Here is a 22,989-nt window from a genome sequence, read left to right as displayed (position 1 = left end):
GAAATAGTCTCTACATTAAGGTATAGAACAGCTAACTTGGAAATAGTTTGGTTAAAAAGGTTACGGTATAGCATTAGATTCAGCATGAAACTTTTTGAAGTTTTGACCATTTATTCATACAACTATGTTACAATACAATACAAATACTTAATACTACACAGTAAAACGGTTGAATCAACAATAATCATCCCTCGGTTAGTAAACTCTTCAAAATATGGAATGATAAGAAAGAGTATGATTTGTCACGTTTATTTTTACAGCCAAGTTCCGTAAGACTTGTGAAGAGCTCGCACTACTTGGTTACACCAAGCCTGATGTCTACCTGATTGATATCGACGGCAACGGACGGTTTCCCCCAGCTCACGTCAAATGTGAGTTCCAGTCTTTGGAAGACTCCACTAAAACCATCGTGGAGCATAATTTGCCCAGCCAAGTGGTGAGTAGGTGAAACTATTGCTGTGATTTTCTTTTTATTTGTAAAATACCTGTAAAATCTTGATATAATGTTTAAGAGCAGTGAAGCATATCATGTTCATGTATCATCACTGTAGAAAACTATCAAAAAGACAGTAGGCTATTTATTGCACCAACCAATGATGAAAATATCACAATGCATTGTATGAAAATATTTTTTAAAAATCTAATTGCACATCCTAGATCAATATGTCTTGTTCATACAATAAATGTTCTTGTTTATAAGACATTACAAATAAAAAAGTGCATTCATAGATTTGTAGGGAATTTGCAGATCCCTAGGTGCATGCATCAACCACATCATAGGGCTTTTGCAAATTTATTGCCTGCTTCAATGTCTAAATACCTGATGAACTGCAGCTTCTTCCCTATGAATGCCTGAAACAAAATGTCTGCCTCTTAATATGCTTACAACAGTGCTTTCCTTTGCCTCAGTTTGATCTTCGTCAAACAGCAGAGCAGTCTCCTCCCACACTCACTACATGTAATATCCCAATCATCTTTAAGCAATGCAGGTGTTTTTTCTGTAACCATGATTTTAATCTACATGGATTCCACTTGTCCAATGGAAGGACGTATAACGAAAACCACTAAGAGAGACAGTGGCGGATCCAGAGGGGGGGCGAGGGGGGCGACCGCCCCCCCCTCGGGCATACATATACATATATTTTTTACTGCATGTAATACAGTAGTGCATACAAATTGCGTAAAATAATTTGTCACACTAACTTTGGACAAAGAAATGGTAAAAAACTGTGATTTAGGAGACTTAGTTTACACACATTTTTCGGAGGGGTACCCCCGAACCGCCCCTGACTCCCTGGTTCGCCCCCCCCTTGTGACTGCTCTAGATCCGCCACTGAAGAGAGAAGATGAGCTTGCTCTGAAATTCAGTAGCCCTACCCATCTCCTTTTGTTCCTCCTCATCCTATGACATAGCCTTGCAAAAATTATATCTTTAGTTTGTTACTGGCCAAGTATTTAAAATACTATTTATTATGTGTAGGTTTCAAAACTTTAGATATAAAATGTGACATGTTTTTGAAAGGACGTCAGGAGCTCTGCAGAGACGGACTTCAGTTTTGACATTTCCTATCGAGAGTTCAGCTCGGAGATGTTGACAGAGTTGATCTCTCACTCGCTGTACTGTAGTCAGTTCATCAAGTATGATTGCTACAAAGCACCGCTGGAGCTACACTCGGCCACATGGTTCATCTCCGCAGCACAGAACGGCACTGTTGACTATCTTGGCAGCGTCAAGAGGGGATCTTGTACATGTGGTGGTGTGTAGAACTATTGATTAAACATTATTGCTTTGTTTTAAGAGCTGATGTGACAAGTCGAGTACCTTTCTGTCTCGGCCTAACTTGTAAGCTGCTTTTAAATCAAGCTACGTTAAAAACTGTACATTATTTTATAAAATTTACATGTTATTCTTATGGAGAGAAAGTAAACTGCTGTAGTTTAAAAACACTTTTTCCCTTCCCTGTGGCAGTAAAATCTTACTCTTGAAATTGGATGCTATTTAAGTGGAGAATAAAATATCCATTTCAAGTCTCGCTTATGGAAATATTTTTGTAAAAGTTCAATCAGGAATGAAAATTTGCTTAGTCTGAAGGTTTGCTGCAGTCAAGGTATTTATTGTTTGCCTTTACATTTATATTTTGTTTAGTTTGAATAGAACTATATAATATATCAAATTTGACTTGGTTATATTTGCTTTAGGCTCAATCATTATTTCACTTGATGGTCGCTTATACTGTGTTGTACCCCAGAGTATTTTGGAAGCGTGCTGGTCTAGTAGTGGAATACCTATAACTCATGGTCCCTGAGGCACTGGGTTAAATCCCAACTGGTTTTATCCAAGCGATAATGCCGCAACCCATAGTCTATAGTAATATGTAAATCGGCCTGGGCTAGAACCTATGTGCTGGGAGTAAAAGTGGGTAAAAAAAACAGAATATCTGTTCTCATTTGGCCATTTGCAGCCATTCACCTTTGGTTTTATCCTTGTGTCCGCAGTGAACAGAACCTGTGTCAGTCCTGAGCTGAATTGCAACTGTGACATCTCAGAGGCCAAGTGGTTGTCAGACGAAGGCTACTACATCAACTCCGACGGGCTGGGCATCACCAAGATGGTGTTCCTGCAGCAGAAGGATCTTGATGAAGACGCATTGGGAAGGATCACCCTCGGACCTCTGGAATGTGTTGAGACTAGTGAGTGAACATTTACCTTATGCAAAGATGTTTGGACGTACAGGTACCTAGTAATATGCCAAACTCTGAGAAATGGGGCAAAGTATAAAAACTCATTTTACAATATTTTCCCAAAACTTTTTTTACCAGATATCTGCTGTATCTATGTATTTTTTCCCAAATCTTTTCTACTGATCTACATGTTCATCAACCCTCCACGGGTAACTGATTTTAAAACACGAGAGATGACTTAAAGCTCAAGTAGAGTAAGATGTTCACTATTTTGCCGTTAATGTAGATAACATTCACAATCCTTCTGCGGTCCCCGATTTAACTGCAACCGCAGTTATTCTCACGATTTCATTGTGAGTGTAACTGTAAACGATTTAATTATTTTAAATTTTGTTTTGTGTTCACGATTTTGCTGCGATTGCAATAGCCTTTTAACCCAATTATAGTATAAAAAATTATATTTAAAAAAATACACTTGTCAAAGGAACCCGATTTTCTCCCAAACTAAGTTTAGCCCAAGACCCTAAAGTAAAATCTTTTAAACTGACCTGAAGTAAAAAGGTCTGGCCCGCAGACCCGTATTATTATTATCAAAAATATAATTACATTTTAATTATTTATTAGCTAGACTCCAAGCCTCCTAGCTCTATTCGCCAATTGGATAGTAAAAACAAAGTGTTGAGTTCATTGAGTTGAAGCAATCCCACTTTAATTTTTAAGCCCCCAAAGCTTTAGCCATTAAATAATGAGTAGAGGGGGACCTCTCTGGTGTAAACCGCCAAGGGCCTCATAGATTCTAAATATGGCTTGGTGCTGGTGGAGAATTTTGAAGAGTGAATTGGGCTCAAGTCGGTTCATAGGGAGATAATTGTGAGGTAGGTACTATGACTTCTACGACTGCCGACCAGTGAAATAAAAATAATCATATTACCGTACACACTCTCACGATTCACTTGTTTTACTCATTGTCTAAAGGATTTTATTGTTGTAACATTGATGACAGAAGGATACTGGAGTCATAGATTCTTTCAAGAGAACTATAGTAGAAAATAGACAACAAGAATATTGTTGTCACACTTTTTCTAGATAATCTATACCTAACTATAAATCTAACTATAAACGTTTCTGTTTATTTCCTAATGTAGAGTCTATGTACTTACTGTTACCCAGAAATCTGTTGTATATTTTACCATTTACAATTTTGATTTCCTTTTACAATTTATTCTTATTATTGTGTTGTTTGGGTTTGTACAGTGTTATTTTTAAAACTCTTCCGATCCCATTCATCAGGATTTTGAAGGGAGTGGGTTAGTTGTTAGTTGTTACACAGAAACGTTTTTCAGTACCTATTTTTCTCGGCAAACTGTCCGTCTATATACTCTTCCTACTAAAAACATTACACATTCCCTGTACTTCATACTTACAGATACCCAGAAGTATGTGGTAACTTTCACAACGAGTCAGTCGTACATCGAAGTCCCTGGCTGGAGGAAAGGAGACATTGCCTTCAGTTTCCGGACAACTGGAGAAAAAGCAATTCTTCTGTACCAACCTCCAATCCGACCGCACTACCCTTCTTTCATGGTGGCATTGACTAGCGGTATGTATGAATAATAAAACTTATATTCAACAAGTTTGGCTCGAATATTTTGATTTCACTGTCAAGTGATAATTGAATAATATTTTCTCCGATTTATTGGATTTGGGATTTAATAAATTTGAAATTCCACTTTGACTAATTTTACTTATGGAATAAACCTTGGACTATTGATAGAATGGCATCCCATCATATAGTTGTAGGTAGCCAGTTTTGTATTAAAAACTAATGTAGAATTGAGCCACCAATAGAGTGTGCTGGCGTCAATTACTGATAAGTAATTATCAAATACGCCAACTTTTAACAAAACTGAAAGGACAACTTATTAATAAATATCATCTTGGAAGTCACATAAACTACAGTAACCAAAACCAAGGGGTATAGATCAGCACATTCTGTGTGGGCCTTATCCAACTATGTTCTTCTTGATACAATTTTCTAGAGTTGGTCCATATACGGTCTAATTTAGTATCCAAAAGTCAATTAAACATAAGCTCTTTTCGTTTCAGAGTTCCACCTGACTTTCAACTTTACGATGAACACTGGCCGACCGAGGGCGTTGTTGATCAAATCGTCACGTCGCCTCAACTCTGGCGAATGGCAGAAGATCTGGATAGATTACAACAAACACCACGTCCGCTTCATGATCAACACCGACTATGAGATGGTCGACCTGCTGCCGGAGGAAGAGTTTGGTCCGTTTGAAGGCAGTATGTTCATCGGCGGAGCAACAGAGTATGTGTCATTTTTAATCTGTGTGGTATTTTTAACAAAAAATCACAATTTTTGATATATAGAGTTATGTTTAGGTCAGATAGTTAGGTTTAGTGAGTCGGTGGCTCAGTTGGTAGCGTCGCGGACTTCGGGCCCAAGGCAGCGATGTCGTGGGTTCGGATCCTGGTCACTGCCGATAACATTTTATCAGTACAGTTCACCTTTGTACTGTACCGGCTCACTCCTTGCTTTGCTGTTAACGTTCCACGCACGGGCGCTTAGTCTATGTGGACGGGCAAATGCAAGGTTAAAAGAGGCCGCCAACCTCTTTTTTAAAAAAAAAAAAAAAAAAAGATTCAGTGTAGTTCAATTTTGTTATCTAAAATTTAAATTGGTTAAGTGTAGAAACATTACAAGCAAAATGCATTCTCAGATTTCATCCTGTATGCATGATGACCTAGCTCCAATGAGGTTCAGCGTTGCTCATTGTTTTAACACCGTAAATTCTATGGAAAGAACTATGAAAGGGCTATTATCAGTGTTGTAGTCATAAATGTCTAATGTGGTGTGGGAATACTCACCATCGTCGAAGGACTAACCCCGCTACATCACTGGTAATGTTTGACTATGTGATTAAGTCCTACATTTCACACCAAAGCTGCTTGACTAATTAAATCGTCTGCCATTCAAAAATCCAATAGTTAATTTGCCCACTTCAGTGAGAAAGTGTGTCATTACTTATTAGTAACATCTAGGTAGTGATTTGATGTTTGTATTGCATTTTCGTGTACTTAGCAAAAAGGTTTTAAACTCAAGATTTTATTATTTGATGATTGATGGTGGTCTATCCACTAATCCCACTTTCAGACCTTATGAAGAACCTCTGAATCTGATCATAATAAGAAATGTATAAGTATTATTATCTACTATTGCACATTATTGGTTCAGCTTTCGTTTAGTAATATTTACTTATGGTATAACTTGCCATAAATTCATTCTACTTGTTCCGCTGTGCTCCTTGAGCCCCAAAAAAGGTAAAACATCATGACAAAAAGACGGTCTAAAACTATTGTATGCAACATTTGTTATGGAATAGCTTTCCCTGTCATAGTTTAGGGGTCTCAAAGTCTATTTATGATTATGTAAGAAATAAATAAATTATGTCAAACTCCACAGTAATCAATGGGTTTTCTCATACTATAGTACTTCCCATCTTCCATTCACTATTATATGTCAACCATGTGCAGATAATCTTTACATTTCAGTGACTTACTGGTGGGTCAATCCGTCCGTAAGGGTCTCATTGGTTGTTTCCGAGGACTTGTGGTTAACGGAGAAGTATTAGATATCTACTCGTACATGAGCGTTCATCTCTCGGAAATCATCAAGGATTGCAAACCGTCTTGCGATCCGAACCCGTGCAAGAACGGAGCTCACTGCAAAGAGTTGTGGAGCACATTCCAGTGTGTGTGTGAAAATCCCTGGGCTTACATCGGCAAATATTGTCAAACAAGTAAGTCAGTTCTTGATAAAAAGTAACTCTATTTAAAAAATATTTGTTTATATTTTTCTCATAATTTTGTGTGGATTTGTGTGATTGCTGCAACAATAAATAGTATCGTCCATACCAAAAATTATTTTCTGGAATCGGCTTCAATTGTCATCTTACTTACACATAAGATATTCTTCCTAACCTGGTTTGTATTGTTTGATGTTTGTATTGCATTTTCGTGTACTTAGCAAAAAGGTTTTAAACTCAAGATTTTATTATTTGATGATTGATGGTGGTCTATCCACTAATCCCACTTTCAGACCTTATGAAGAACCTCTGAATCTGATCATAATAAGAAATGTATAAGTATTATTATCTACTATTGCACATTATTGGTCACATAGGCTGTGTCTTGCATAAAATTTGGTATTCCTAAATTTTAAGTGGAGTATCACACAACAACCTTTAGTGTGCCCAGGAAAATGCGGCTTTTAGTATATCTAATGATAGATAAAGTCAATCTTGTGTTGTTAATTTAAAATCACATTTCATTTCATTACATTTGCTCCCTTTGGGGCGGTGATATCACTGCCATTGTAGTATCAGAGGGTTCCTACTCTCAGTATAGATTAAACCTTCTTCTTTAAGTATTTATAGCCCTTATACTTTTTGTTTATTATTATTGATTCTATAACATTCCTAACATCGCATTCTATTTGTAAACTATTACAACTAACTTGTTTTCTGTTGTTATAGCATGGGAAAAAAACAGGTAGCATAAGTTTTAATTTACCCTGAAATAGGAGAGAAATATTTAGCTGACATCATTACAAAAATGATTAGTCCACTTACACCATTCAAAGTCAATCGTTTTTCCAGGTATAAACGAGAACGGTATCACGTTAGTCACGAGAGAGTCGTTCTTCAAAAAGAACTACTTGTTCAACGTCAGCAGCGATGAGAAGATGCATTACAAGGCTCTGTTGACGGACACCGTTCTTCTTAACTTACGCACTTACGATCACCACTCTCTAATTCTGCATGCTAACGATCATCTTAACAACTTCCTTCAGTTGTACATTACGGGCGGTACCAAGGTGGTGCTGCTCTTCAACCACTTTGACGTGATACACAATGTCACTGTGGACTATCCTGGTTAGTTTTCTGTTTTAAAACTTGTTGTATATTTATTATTTTACATCAACCACGCTAACACAAACCTAGTTAGCTTAAAATTTGTATAGTTTTTTTTAATATCCTTAGGAAAAATTATCTTCAGGGAGTAAAAGAAATTAACTAAACGGTACATAGCTCAATATATAACGCTACGAGTTTCTATTTCAAATGATTTTTTATGTAGATTTTTTATTGGTGTAGGTAGGTAATTGTTACTTTTTGTCTATTAATTAGTTGTTAGTAATTGATTAGTCTTTTAGTTACTTCTTTTTCATGCATTTAAATAAGGCAATCACTTAAATAACCCTGCTACATAATCTTTTAGACATTTTAAATTTTGCTACAGGTCTCAACAGTGGCAAATCAGTTCAGATTGCTGTGGAGCGTAGAGTGGAAGACACTGTGTTACACGTTAACAATCACAACGCGTCCATACCTGTTGGAGTCAGACTGCTTACGGAGTACTCCAATAAACCTTGGAACAACTCAGAAATGGGTACGTGATTTTTACACTGTAGAGTGTGTTACAAAACCTTCATGTACAGCTATAGGTTATATATATATATGTAGACATTATATATATATATAGGTGCTTGCGTTCAAATCTCAAGGTCGATGATTCGATTCGAAGTAAGATTGTCCAGACGCATATGCTATTTGTCATTGGGCTATCAGTTAATGATGCTGTCTAACAAAAGTTCAACATCAAATATTCACAAGACCAGGGTTCGGATTGTTTCCTTTCAAACAATCGGTTTGCTGCAAGCGAGGAATAAATTTGTAATCTAGAGGATGGCTTCCACGGTCCTAGAAGATTGTCAAATTTAGATCTTCAGGTGATGACTCCATTGTCGAATAAGCTAAACTAGCCTCTACTTATTCAACAATACAGTCATCACCCAAACACCTAGATTAGACTATAAAATTGTAACTTTGATTCCAGAGGTATTGGCTCCTCAGAGACCCCCGGCTCCGCCCACGGACTACTTCCAAGTGATCCTCGGAGGTTATGACAGGGACAACCTTCTCCACATGGACTCTGGCACTGCAGTCCTGGACGGCTACATCGGCTGTATCCGGGGTCTCAAGATAGGCAGCGTCCTCATGGATCTTACCAAGCAGCTGGAGATTAATGGGGGTTAGTTGTTGGATTTGGTTTTCTCTTAAACGTTTCAGCTCCAAAGTTGATAAATCAAAAAAAAGGTGACATCGCCAAAACTTCACTTGCATGATTTCTCCGTTCACAAAAATTGCGTAAGGATAAAAATTAGTAGATAATTCCAAGGTCTCAAAGGGTTGACAATGTATTAATTTACTCTTCATGATTGGCAGACAGTGCCGGTATTGTGGCTGGTTGTCGGATGAGATGTGACGAAGTTCCTTGCAAGAACCAAGGTATCTGCATCGAGGACTTTCAAAAGAACACAAGCTCCTGCGACTGCGAGTTCACATCCTACTACGGGGAATTTTGTGGACAGGGTGAGTTTGAAATATATTTTTGTACGTTAGTACTCAGAATAATATTTTACTTTTTTTTGTTATTATTTTAAGTTTATGTTGCAAAACTCGCCATGTTGTAATACAGTGTTCTAACATTATTAAATAAACACTATATTGGTTATGCTGAGACTCGCGCATTTTCATTGTCTCCTTATTGGGCTTACTACTTATTTTGCATATAAATAACTTGTACTAATGGTACTTCTCTGTCTAGATAAAATTCACTAATTCACTAAAAATCACTAATTTTCCAAGAACAAAGACAGTTCATGATGGATTGTCTGAATCTAATCATTAGTGACAAGCTGTTGAAGTTAAACAATTATTCTAAAATTAAAACGTAATACCTCTTCATAAATCAGGCTCTTGTATGGATGCTAAGAACAATAGGCCAATAGTTCTCCAACCTGCTCTCGCCTAGATATTTCTTATTTGGGAAGGTTGTGCTGGGTAGAATGACCTTTGCTTTTAGAATTTTAATCATTCCCAAACAACATGGTTTTCAGCGTGGACAGATAACTACCACAAACTTAGTTAAATTCACAAGTAGTGTTCTGATGGTTCAAATTTTTCTGTGTGGGTGCTCAGTGAGGCTGGTGGTGTCTTTAAAGGGTCAAACTTTGTAATTTTTCAAGGCGTTAGTTTATTGTGTGTTTTTATATTCTGTCGAGCTTTTATAGTCCTCAAGATTTTATCTTTTTGCCAAAGTTTATCGTCACTATATTATTTTTATTATTATATTATTCCATTATACTACCACTATATTATTCTAAGTTATTGTTAGTTTTTTTTATCTGTAACTTTAGTTGATCATTAATCATTGATATTTCCTCCAAAAATGTATACAATTTTGTAAAATCTTGTATTGCCGTGTATGAAATAAATAAATAAACATTCAAGTAAACAACTCAAAAGGCAAAAGACCATGTTGACAGAAGTTAACATTACATGACTCACTGAAATAAGACCTGCGAAGATATGGAAGAAAACAAAATAAATTTGCTAGTAGAATATCTGGAGGGAAAATTTGGCAAGGCAAAATGAAAATACCATTTAGGACATTATGGGCCACAGCAGTAAATACGAGATCAAAAACTAACCGAATTTTGTATTTTATAAAAACACATCTATTGTTGCAGAGAAGGGCGCTGACTTCAGCGGTGAGTCAGTGTTGCAACGCAAGTTTGTTCTGGAAGGTCCCGTAACTCAGATCAAGGTTCAGCTGGCGTTCTCTAGCGGAGATGATAGACAACGCAACACTGTGGTATTGCTTCTGCAGACGGAAAACAAGTGAGTCAACTTACTAGAGAGGTTGTCGGTTGCATACTGAGATAAGTAAACACTATTTGATGTTTCAAAACTGGACCCAGCTGTCTTTGATTATTGGGCTTTAAATTCAATATCTCAACTCAAAATTGGTACAATTTGAACATTTGAAAGTCCCTCACTCATTCATCACTAATTCTCCAACTTTTTTTAAAAACAAGATGCTCTGAAGACTTTTTATGTGATGACAAATGTTTTTAAACTGGCAAACCTTTTTACAGCCTGTGCAACTTCTCAGTTAATGATTGGTTGATGAAATAATTAAAACCAAACCATCCAATTCATATGAATGTGAGTTTCTTTATGTTAAGTCCAAATATTTAAGAAAGTTAAACAATCACACTGTTAGGCCTACCGCACACGAGAGACTTTTTGTCGGCCGACTGTTGGCCATCTGTCTGGATGGAGTCGGGGGGACAATCGAAAAGTCGTCAAGACTGTTTGGTCGTTGACTATGGGTGCGCACACGACACGACTGTTTAGTCGTCTTTCGAGTGTCAAAAGGATGTATATGACAGGTTTAGAAACCGCTGTCATATGTGCGTTACTGGATTTCGTTAAGAAAACTTAAGAGAAAATACTGGGTGCATCCAATTTATAGTCCGAGAACCTTGAAAGGCCAGATTTACATCTATACTCGGATTTGAGGAAATATCCGGACAAATTTTTCATGTACTCATGAATGAGTGTTGATTTTTTTTGACCAATTATGTGATACCCTGGCTTCAAATACCTCATCCCATAACTTTTAGGGAATAAGCTGTAACCGTAGGTCTCATGGTGAGACCTGGTCCCGGGACCGATTTACCTTTTAGTTTTGATGTCCCCAGAGGCTAAAAACACTATCCGTTCAAATTCACACACACACATATATTATATAATTGTATGTTAGCAAGATAACTTACTTAACTCGAACAAAATTATCCGATTTTGATGAAATTTGGTACAAACGTGTAAATCTACATATATTTTATTCGAACGAGTTCGCAAACCAGCATGACTATGAGAACGGGGGTTTACGGGGGGTTTTATCGGGTAGAAATGGGGGTTTCCCATTTTTTAACGATAAAAACAAAAGATTCCGCAATTTCTTTAGAGAACATTTTGCAGAGCTTGAAAAACAAATAATTTAGCATGCTAATTGTTATCATAATGGTTACAGGGATTTTCCAAAATATTTAAAGTTAAAATTGTCATGTCATTTTTATTATGTAGAACAAGTAAACTGTTGTAGTTTGCTTGTTTGTGGGTGTATTTTGATAAAACTTGGCAAATCTATTTATTTTATACTCAGCTATTAATATTTTACTAAAACACACCCTGAATACCCTCCCTGTAGGAGCAAACCTAGGTACTCGTTTATCCTAATTTTATTGAAATAGATTAAATAAAAAATTAAATCAGGCAAATGGGAATTAACTTAGTATGCAGGTTTGCTGCAGCAGGAGTATTTTTTTACTATGACCAAATACTCTTTCAAAGTCTTTTTTATAAAGAGGGGACCGTGCCTCAACTTCATCAACAAGTTTATCAACTTTCTCGTCCCTCAAAACACATGCACTGGTGGTTGTCGAAGCATAATAATAACAATAACACACAAATAATAATACTTATCATAATAACAACACATGCTAACAACGCACTCGACTGTCAGACAGACAGACTTTTTAGTCGTCAGTGTGCGCGTTCAAACTTATCTCCGTGCCTTTATCAATAAGACACGACAGTTGAGTCGGGGAGCAGTCGGCGGGAAAATCGGTCAGCACCAAACTGCCCCGACAGTCTGCAGACAGTCTGCCGACTGTCTTGCTGCGGTCGGCCCGTGTGCGCGCTCAGATTTACCACTATGTGGCCGACTTTGACTCCCGACTACGACTAAATAGTCGGCCGACAAAAAGTCTCTCGTGTGCGGTAGGCCTTAATATCATGAACTTAAGTTATTTGTTAAATTTCTAAACTCCTCCTGTTAATGTTCATGTTATTTTCAGACGCAGTTATTATTTGCTAGTAGCCTTAAGCTCGGAGGGTGAGCTCATTTTTGAGGAGGATCGAGAGGGTGCCAATAATGCTTATGGTGCTCGAATAAAGGACAGATATTTCCTCAATGGCGCTCGACATTCTGTATACTACCTGCGCAACAATGACACGGCCATGCTTCGGGTACGTTAGGTTACATGCGCTCTGGAGTAGTGGCTGTATAATTCTAATCTAGTCATTTTGATTAAGTACATATTGTTTATAAATTATAACCCAAGCTTCTCCCTCTAGTCTTTTTCTGAAAAGTAGACATATTTATTTAGTATGCCCTCTGACCTCAGGTTGACAGAGAGACGGTGCCCCTGGTGCCCATCCCTGTACTCAGTCTCACAGAGGTTCCAGAAGGTCATCTCGGAGCAAATGAGGTTCAGATCGGAGGTCTCAACACCAGTGATCCTCGCTTCGCTGCATATAAGAGCTACAGTGGCTGTCTGTCCAGTGAGTTGAAGCTTTTAACTGGCGTTTTCTTTTAAGATTACAAATGACTTATCTAGCTGAATAAATTGGTGCAAGCTAAAGTTTAATGTGTGAGGCAAAGTTTAATACAGGAAAACCAGATCTCAATTGCAAGGGGAAGCCAAGCACATGAAAGACTTGAGTTTCATGTTTGAGGTAAAGCCGATTACAGGAATAATTTGAGTAAGTACTGTAAGATCACTTTCATTAGGCTACTACAAGTTATGAACAATATACCCTTAATCACAACACGCCTATTTCTGTTTGCAGTTAGATGGCTTAACAACAAAAACATTCATTTAACACTCATTTAAGCTGAAAAGATAAATGGTAAGGGAACACTAGTGATGTAGTGGGCGAATGGAGGACTGATTGGGAGCAAGGAAAAGTTAATTTTTAGCAAGGGAATATAAGCTGATCGTTTACCATGTCTAAAATTAGATCTTAGGAATTAATAATTTTTTTTTATATCAGTTATCATCAAAAAATAGGTAATTTATGGACTGAGATATGAAAAATCATATTTTTGTAAAACAGGTAAGGCAAATCCAAGTAGTTACTTACTCTTTCTTCATGTTCAAGTGGGTTACAAATTTGAAAAGTATCTGAAAATCAGTGACATTCTGATGGCTAGTTCTATAAGTTAATTTTCCTATGTTGGCTTAGAACTATGACTACATTATTGTTCAACCTCCAATCAGTTAGTATACTCTGGTAAGCAACAGAAAGCAGAAGGTATATGCACCGGCATTTTCAATTACACTACAAGCAATCTGCGTTGAGTTACCAAGATAGTAAAGATGGCCACTACTTATTCTCCTCTAAGAGTGTATCATCAACATTCTTTGTACTCTGCTTACTGGCTACTGATAAACGGTAAAAAACCGATAAGTGAATTGTATTTTTAGTGGATTAATCCTCGTTATTTTTACCCCGCAGATGTGTTCCTGGAAGTAAACAACGCCTCTATGAAGCCTCTGGACGAGTACATGTTGTTCACCAAGACTGGTAGCGAAGAGGTGAACGTGATGAACTCTCACGGTGTACGCAGCGCGCAGTGTGCGTTCTTTGAGGCCACACACAAGCCGCGGCCCGGCCCCTCGCTCAACGTCAGCCTGGTAACTTCTATTCTCAGTTACTTCTCTGAGACCCATGTAAGGATTTTATTCTCTCGGTGTCACGTGGCATGTCTTCGTGTCGTTAACCCTGTTAGTCAACTAATCGATGCCATCTCATTCCATCTGTTGTGTTGAACGAGTTGGTGTGTGAATTTAGAGTTTGTGCCTGTGTGTATAATTGGGATGAATTGGAAGAGAAACATTGTTGGTCGTACCAACATGTAGGTATTTTTGGTTGTGAATATATTTTTACTTCATTAATATCTTGATCTTAAACCAACTTATTTGTGTCCCTTGTTTAGTTTTGGTGGGAAATGATGAGTGTCTTTCTGGTGCTAAAAATCTGTACCACAAACCTCTTCAAAAAGTTAAAGAAAATTTAACCATTCTATAACGAGTAGTTTAGTCGTTAAGATCATTTGTGATACAAATATTTCCTGTTAGGTATCTAAAGGCTTCATCCAAGTTGTTTAGGGTGGTTCTAATTGTTAGTTTTGTTAAGCTTAATTGTGTGAAATTGGGGAGCGAACTGGTCTAGTGGTTAGAGCGAAGGACTTTAGTCCCTGAGGTCCCGGGTTCAAATCCCACCAAATCACCAAAGGATTTTAACCAAGTGATAATGCCGCAATCCCTAGGTTTACCCTGAAGTAATGTGAAAAACAATCCCAGGCTCGTGCCAAGTGTCTTAGGGGGAAAAACACCTGTGTGCAATGTGAAACAAAAATAAACTTATTTTTATTGTTAGATTTTTACAACATTCTGTATCGTGTTCCATTTTTCTGTACTATAGTATTTGACTAATAAATAATTTGAATTAATAAAGAGGAAAAGTTAAAATTACATAGTTATGAGTACTACCTACGTATGTTGCCTATAGCTTTTTACAATAATTAATTGTAAAATAGAGTTACAATTGATATTGTTCCTACTGTCTTCATTTCATTGTTGATGATGTCTCCAGCAACTTAATACTTACAAATGGTTGTTTATGGCATATAGTAATCATTTCAGTCATATTTTATAGGCATACCAATACACTAACAAAAGTTGTGTTTCCATTACAATAACAAAAAGAGCATTTTGTAGTGGCTTGATATGAAACTCATCTACAAAATAGTGCTGTAAATAATCACAGGTCTGTAGTGTAATTAAGTAGTGTAATTAGGTGTGTATGTAAATTAATGTATATATTTTGGTAGTTTATGTCATAGTAATTTATTAATTGTGGTACCGGTATATCTAAATTATTTTTAGAATATTATTTAATTTTGGACGTTATCATAATTTGGGTTACCTTATTTGCTGGAAAACTGCTTTGCCTAGTCTGTGTGATTGTCCTTATGATAGTTATAAAAGTGAAAAGAGCTGAAATATCAAATAAGTCTGTTAAAAATAGCTTACTTTATTGTAACAATATAATTTCAATTGAGTAAATAGAAGTCACTGTTTAAAGTACTAATTTTGTAACCATACTGACTCTCAATTTTTTACATTTAAGTTTTAACAGTAACACCGTCTTGTGAGTAACAGTATAAGCGTAAATATATGTTTTAAGTGTTATAAGACGTTACTTTCCGTAAATTTAAGTTTTGTCAAAACAAACCAGACTATAACCAAACCAATTAAATAATGAAATGTTTCCAGTCAAATGTGTTAAAGGCCAGTAAAGTTGTCAATCCAATTTATTTTCTCTGTTTTATAAATTTTACTTATTTTAAGGGAAAAGACGCCACACTTTCTTGGGTAGTGGATCCTCCGAGGAGAAATGATTATAAGTCTACCTACTCGGACATATCAACAGAAGAAAATGAAACTGGTAAAAGTAAGTAGGCAACCAAAAGGTTTAACAAGATCAGTCACTGAAATATCTGAAAAGCCGTTGTTTTTACTGGTGGGATATTGTCATTGAACTCAATGGAAAAGCCATTTTGGTTGAATTTGAAAGGTATTTTAAGTAACAGTTTTTTTAGAAGCACCATAGTATGATAAAGAAAACAGTTAGGTAGCCTAATTAATTTTTTTATCCGTCAAAGCTAAAAGAAACAACATAAAAGCTATGATATTTGTTTATAAATCGTATATCTTGCCTAAACCAACAATAAATAGCACAATGCTGTTAAACTCTCCTACATAAATTAACTCATGGTTCCTGAAATTCTAAGAGTTTCTCCTATTTCAACCAATAAGCTGTGAATATTACAAGTAATTCTTCGGGGTAAAAGGTCATTGATGTTTCCCATTTTTATGCAAGAAAACTGGTAGCCTCTTTAGTTACCTCAAAAAACGTAGGTAAATATAGTTTGCAAGTTACACTAATTTCTAGTTTTACCAACGAGTTTGAGTAGGTACTGAAGTAGACATCCCATCTATATGGTAACAGCTATCGGCCATTTTTATCAAGAAATTAAGAGTGTGCTAGTGTATTCTATTTTCTTCCTTAGTATGTGTTACTGATATTGTTGATTTAACATAAAATATGATATGGTCCAGGGTTGCCTAAAAAGTCAGCATACTCCACAAAATTAGGAATTTACTTTAACACACTGTCATTGGCTGAATTCATCTTCGTTTATTCCTATTTAAAAACTAGCTCCAGCTTCAACTTGGGAATGGAATGTCCCATCCATTGTCTTAAGCATTCATAACATTTTTATTTTTCCAGTCCTCTTCATCATTGCGACGTCCCTCTTTTGCATCGTCATTCTGGGCACGTTGTGGCATGTCTGGAGCAACCACCGGCAGTGGAAGAAACGGCGCGAGCGGCGCACAGCACAGGCCATCAAGTGGCACAACGGCCAACAACTGACACCAGGCACTGCGCCGTTGCCTCCTCTCAAAGTGGTGCGGTCACGCAGCGTAAGTATAATAGCAACAACGGATGATAGATACGGTGCATATATTTGCTTAAACATACCTGAATAAAAAATACATAGCAACATCAAAAAACATAGCAAGTCTGATTTAAATGATGAATCATCAAATCTTACAAATTCTTTTAAAGCAACTAAATTTATCTATCTTTTTTGGAAAAAAATTGAGGGCTTGTAGATTCACAAAAAATGTCACAAAATATAAGACTGATATTTAATTAAGTAAGACTTCTTTTAGAGAGTGAATTCAATTTATATTAGAGTGAAACAACAGTGTTATGTTTTGACCTTGGTTGATGTTTTGTGTATGGATTAGCCCCTGGACACTAATTAATTTACTCAGTTAAACCATAGCTAAGACTTAATCATTTACAAACAGAAATCCTTATCAGCTACCTTTCCCTTAAAAATATAATCAAGTTATAATCCTTAACTACCCAGAAAAAGTTCTTGCATAAAGTTCTTGACCTTAAATTAGGATACTTTGTTAGGAAGGCTGTTTGTTGTGTTAAGGCCGGGCACGCACTATCCCGACCACGACCACGACCACGACCAAACGTCCGACCAGTCGTTGTCATTCACCATGCGACCAGAGCACGACCCGACCACGACCCGACCAAGGCAACGAATGTTTTACAAACTTCAGTGTCAAGATGATTGTTGAAGAAGTAGTTGTTATGGTGCATTTGTATTGTAAGTACGTTAAGCGGAAGAAGACACTATACTGGGTATATTCAATGTTAACTGTTAGGTCTGAAAGGGCATTTTGCAACATTTTATGAAGAGCTACGTCAATATGAAGACAGGTTTCAAAAGTGTCAAAATCCTGCGACATTTTACCAAATGAGTCACTTCACAGACCGGCGCAAAAAAACTAGTGCTTACCGTTTGATTGATCTAGGAAAACTATTGGTTGAGTGGTGTACTGGTCGGGTCGGAGGCAAGTCGGGGGTAGTGCGCGTCGTCCCATTACATTGTGTGCTATTTTTGGCTGCAACGATCAGCGGGTCGGGCCCGACCAAACTGGAAAATTTTGGTCGTGCGACCGACCAGTGCGCGCTGTTCCATTTTTTCCTATTATAAAACTGGTCGTATCCGACCAGTCGGAGTCGTGGTCGTGGTCGTGGTCGGGATAGTGCGCGCCGGCCCTAATTGATTGTCAGTGAAAGTGTAATATATTTTTTTTGTAATTTTCCAAGTATATATTTTAAATCTTTAAGGTAAGCAAATTTCCTCTTATAATAGGTTATATGCCATTTTGTACAATGTACAATGTAGAATTAATCAAATGTACATATGCTTATTGCTATAATGCAGCTTTGCATGACCTAATGTGACAATCATCAAAGGAAATTGGCTACCTAATTCTTTGTAATTACTTAAGTTCATTACTGCATGATTTTGCACACTTAACCCAACACATGAATGTGAGATCTTTTGACGTTTTTATGTTGCTTCTTGATTAAATTGAGGCCTTAAGATGGTGTTACAAAAGCTAATGAATGTTCAACAATGCTGTAAAAAGCAGGTTATGTGTGTACTATGTGTTAATGGGTATGAAGTTTGGGATGCTACTCATCAATAGAGTTATTGATTGTTGGACGTTTATATAAAAGGTCATGTTCGATTGAGGGACATTCCCACACAATATGTTTGTTATGGGACACTACTGCAGGACAATGTTTCATGATTATTGGATGTTCCTGCATAAAATACTGCCCCTGTGTTTTGTTGGATATTGCCGCAGGTGTGTGTCATAAGTATGTGATTAAAAGACATTGCACGATATGTTTATTATTAAAAGTTACTTCAAGAAGTCTTTGGTGATTATTGAACGTTGCTGTACAAAAGACTGCGTAGTTCTTTTGGACGTTGCTGCACGTTAGTGTTAAATGTGTACAAGATTATTAAACGCTGCTGTACAAAATAATGTGTGAGTTTTGTTGGACTTCGCTGCACGTTAGTGTTGCATGGTTACAACAGTTACAAGATTATTGAACGCTGCTGTACAAAATAATGCCTGATAGTTTTGGACATTTTGCTGTACAAAATACTGTGTATGTTTTGTTGGATATTGCTGCAGGGTAGTGTTTCATGGTTACAAAAGTTACAAAATTATTGAACGCTGCTCTACAAAATAATGTGTGAGTTTTGTTGGACAACGCTGCACGTTAGTGTTACATGGTTACAACAGTTACAAGATTATTGAACTTTTTTTTACAAAATAATGCGAGAGTTTTGGACTTTGCTGGGCATTAGTGTTACATAACGATTATTCAAGATTATTGAACGTTGCTGTACAAAATTGAAAATACTATGTATGTTTTGTTGGATATTGCCGCAGGTTAGTGTTTCATCAATATGTGATTAAAGATATTGCACGGTATGTTTATAATGAAACGTTACTTCAAGAAGTCTTTGGTGATTAATGAACATTGCTGTACAAAATATTGCGTGAGCTTTGTTGGACGTTGCCGCACGTTATTGTTACATGAGAACGAGAACAAGATTATAGGACGTTGCTGTACAAAATACTGCGTGAGTTTTGTAAGACGTTGCCGCACGTTATTATGACATGAGAACAATATTTATTGGTCGTTGCTGTACAAAATACTGTGTGTGTTTTGTTGAACTTTGCCGCACGTTATTGTTACTTGAGAACAAGATTATTCGTTGCTGTACAAAATACTGCGTGAGCTTTGTTGGACGTTGCCGCACGTTATTGTTACATGAGAACAAGATTATTGGTCATTTCTGTGCAAAATACTGAGTGAGCTGTGTTGGACGTTGCCGCACGCTATTGTTACATGAGAACAAGATTATTGGTTGTTTCTCTACAACATTTTGCGTGAGCCTTGTTGGACGTTGCCGCACGTTATTGTTACGAGAGTTTGAGCAGAGATACACAGATGTTCTGTCCAGGTCTCGGAAACACCTGTTTATTGGGTCAACGGAAACCCTAACAGGAGACGTCACGATCCTGTCTATAAGATACGCAGGTCCAAGAGTGTAAGTGCTTCTTTCACCTCATCGAGCATGCTTTACGCAATACTTGGCAGACAAATGCTGCTTACAACCTGCTACTCCTTTGGCAAGCTGAGAGTACGATCATCAAAAGAGCAATTTTTATCTTTATTTAATGAAGTGACAGGTTTTATCACATAATTTTTTCAGTTTCAAAAATTCATTTAAAAAACAATATAGTACACATAATTGTCAAGTATAAATAGGAGAGGCATGAGTATAGGGATTCCTATTTTATTTTATTTTACACATGTTTATTTCCATTTTTAAATAATACTGGCTTCATTCAACACTTTTATTGGTAGAATAAAATTTGTAATAGGTCAATTGCACTTTTTATATTGATATTGATACTGACAATACAAAATCTTTGTTTATTAAATTAGAGGAATAATTATTTAATATTTATTTATTGCATTTGCTTTGCTGGATGTGCTGTTTCATTCACTTTCACCATATTACAAAGCTGAAGCTGTTTGGTTGATGCTATAATTGCATAGCTTACGCCTATCACAGAGAAGTAAGGAACAGAGGATTCCATGGTACACTTACGTGGTGTCTAGGGCAGTCATGAACCACCCCACCCCCCTCGCCCTCATGTACTATAACGCTCACGGTGGAGGAAGACTTTGTGCTCTGTGCGATAGGAATTTCCGGACTGTGCTCAATGTTCAGGCTCTTCCTTGCTCGTCACAAGTGTATTACCACAGAAAACGTACTACTATAACCCAGAATGCCAACCGCATGGTAAAAAGCATTAAGTGTTTTAAGAGAGCTTTGCCTGTCAATCCGTAGGCAGCGCCACCAGCGTTGCTATGCTATTGCATGGCAACGCTGGTGGCGCTGCCTACGGATTGACAGGCAAAGCTCTCTCAAAACGCTTAATGCTTTTTACCATGCGGTTGGCATTCTGGGTTATAGTAGTACGTTTTCTGTGGTATTACCGCCCAAACAAACCAGAGCTGAAAGGGCACGGTTATCCCATAAGCTATTTTTCTCTGTACCTTACTTCTCTGTGCCCTAGTTTACTGTTAAAAACAGAAAAGAAAAAAAATGTTAAATATTGAACTGTAGGGATAAACTGTTTGTCCATAAGCTTCTAACTACCTTTATTAAAAGCAATATGAGTATGTAACAATATGCCAATACTATCCAATACTATTAATTAAAGTAAATTGCTATTGTAAAACGTTCATATATAGACATCATCTTGTAAAAGTTTACAGTAGATATATTTTATGATATATGTATAATAGCTTCAGCTTGTAATATGATCATGAAGAAGTTGATTGTTTTTTAGATGGCAGCCTTTACCTTTACCTTTCATTTGCCCGTCCATATGGGCCACAGAGGCCCTGTGCATGGAACGTATCTAACAAAGGAAGGAGTGAGCCGGTTCAGTACGGTAAACTGTACTGATAAAAAGTAGTGGTAGGTACCAGGATTTGAAATGTCCAGTATGAGTGGAAGATATAACACTAACAAGTTTGAATATTGCAGGTTCCTCAGCCTATAGACGAAAGCAAGTTGTTGATTGGAAACGGGACAGAATTGAAACCGGTTTTGAAAACGACCTCGGCTCCTGGAACAGGGGTTCGATTCCGACCCAGGGATGATGAAAGATCCTCACCACCAAATACTATAAAAGGTAAGAAATAAGCTGTACATGTTTTCTTCATCAGTACAGCATCCTAGTAAAAGCTTGCCTCAGTGTTGAAATGAAAGCCCCCTTCTAAAGTTGCGGTAGGTGAGCAGCAATAATTTGTGGAAAGGTTTGCCGTTTGGTATCCTCATCATACTATTACGCAAACAAAATACATAAATTTATTCATAATAGATTCCTATGATTTGCTACATCATTTTTTGGTTTCACATCAGTTGTGTTTTGTAACCACGCAATTACATGCTTTGGTCAAAATCTTGTATTTTAAAAATTTATATACCTAATACAATCAGGGGTTTCTCTGTAACGTCCCTTTTTAACCTGTCCTACTAAACCGATATTTATGATAGAGTGTCATTGTAAAGCTTATGATCTAGAGCAGGGACAAATTATAATTTTAAAAAGCATTTCACTTAGGGGTTTGCTCTCCTAGCTTTGGATTTATTTCTAGAATGTGCTTTGAGAGGTCCCGGTGCTTCTGACTAACTTTATTTAAAACGTTTTAAAATGTGAACTGTATAACTTTATTTAAAACGTTTTAAAATGTGAACTGTAATTTATCATATTTTTACCTTCATACAATGTAACTGATGAGTTCAGTGGAATTTTTACCATAGTCAGTTTGTAAACAAGAGGACAAACTCTGAACAATGAATTTTAAATAGGCTACATGGCTACATTTATCAATTGTTATAACCTGATTGAGTTAGGTAAATTACTCTTTAAGGTATAGATCTGCAAATCTAATTTAATGCCTTGCCTATCTAATTTAATAGTAGTGTTGTTTATAAAATAACTGTCTTGAACAAACTAATTTTTATAAGTTTTGTTTTCATGAATGTTAGTTTTTCATCATTGAAGTAATCAAAGGTAAATGGTATTGTATTATTTTTGATGCCTTGGACACAAGTTTTTGACCCAATTTAAATGTGCAGTTAGTGCACGGGCCCCTCTAGTATAGTCTCAATTGTTACGTACTTTTTATTTTCACAAACTTTTGACTTTAGAGGAGAGGTCAGCAGAAGAAGAGGATGAGGAAGAAAATCAAGAACTGATTGACCACTCGTCCCCAGAGGTATGTTAAGAGAAAATCTGTGTTTTCATTTCATTAAATGGATTTAAGTTAATACGTTTTATTTACATCATTATAATGTTTAGCTAGTGTTTAGGGCGCTTCCATTAATCTGGTAGAACATCAACAATGAGTCTAAAATAATTTAAAGAGGCTTACAGTGATAATTTGAATAATTAAATAAATAGGCTTTGAAAGATCAGAACATGTTAAGATGTTATGCCTGATAAAGAACCTTATTGAAAGATTTTTTGGCAAATTG

General features: G+C 36.7%; 1 protein-coding gene across 7 annotated transcripts in view; it reads left to right on the top strand.

Annotated features, from left to right (window-relative positions):
* Positions 1-22,989, top strand: part of LOC129002515 (axotactin-like) — a 64,696-nt gene that overhangs the window by 37,285 nt on the left and 4,422 nt on the right. For 5 of the 7 annotated variants that reach the window (XR_008491584.1, XM_054430381.1, XM_054430378.1 and 2 more), the window contains exons 16-34: positions 261-436; positions 1,523-1,757; positions 2,497-2,691; positions 4,109-4,282; positions 4,789-5,014; positions 6,259-6,506; positions 7,365-7,640; positions 8,008-8,157; positions 8,605-8,799; positions 8,994-9,140; positions 10,301-10,451; positions 12,476-12,647; positions 12,806-12,962; positions 13,920-14,134; positions 15,818-15,920; positions 16,761-16,954; positions 19,891-19,977; positions 21,493-21,640; positions 22,663-22,730. Coding sequence is in view for 6 of the 7 variants with exons in the window: in XM_054430381.1 (XP_054286356.1) it covers positions 261-436; positions 1,523-1,757; positions 2,497-2,691; positions 4,109-4,282; positions 4,789-5,014; positions 6,259-6,506; positions 7,365-7,640; positions 8,008-8,157; positions 8,605-8,799; positions 8,994-9,140; positions 10,301-10,451; positions 12,476-12,647; positions 12,806-12,962; positions 13,920-14,134; positions 15,818-15,920; positions 16,761-16,954; positions 19,891-19,977; positions 21,493-21,640; positions 22,663-22,730 (3,317 nt within the window). In the remaining variant the exon portion in view is untranslated. The remainder of the gene's footprint in view (positions 1-260; positions 437-1,522; positions 1,758-2,496; positions 2,692-4,108; positions 4,283-4,788; positions 5,015-6,258; positions 6,507-7,364; positions 7,641-8,007; positions 8,158-8,604; positions 8,800-8,993; positions 9,141-10,300; positions 10,452-12,475; positions 12,648-12,805; positions 12,963-13,919; positions 14,135-15,817; positions 15,921-16,760; positions 16,955-19,890; positions 19,978-21,492; positions 21,641-22,662; positions 22,731-22,989) is intronic. The other 2 variants (XM_054430379.1, XM_054430382.1) reach the window with 2 other exon arrangements.

This window comes from Macrosteles quadrilineatus, unplaced genomic scaffold (assembly GCF_028750875.1).
Source record: "Macrosteles quadrilineatus isolate MER2022 unplaced genomic scaffold, UCM_ALF_1.0 Scaffold_9__3_contigs__length_116548681, whole genome shotgun sequence".
In the NCBI taxonomy this organism is placed as follows: Eukaryota; Metazoa; Arthropoda; class Insecta; order Hemiptera; family Cicadellidae; genus Macrosteles; species Macrosteles quadrilineatus.
The sequence above is the reverse complement of the archived record's forward strand: the minus strand, read 5'-3'. Positions and strand labels throughout refer to the sequence as shown.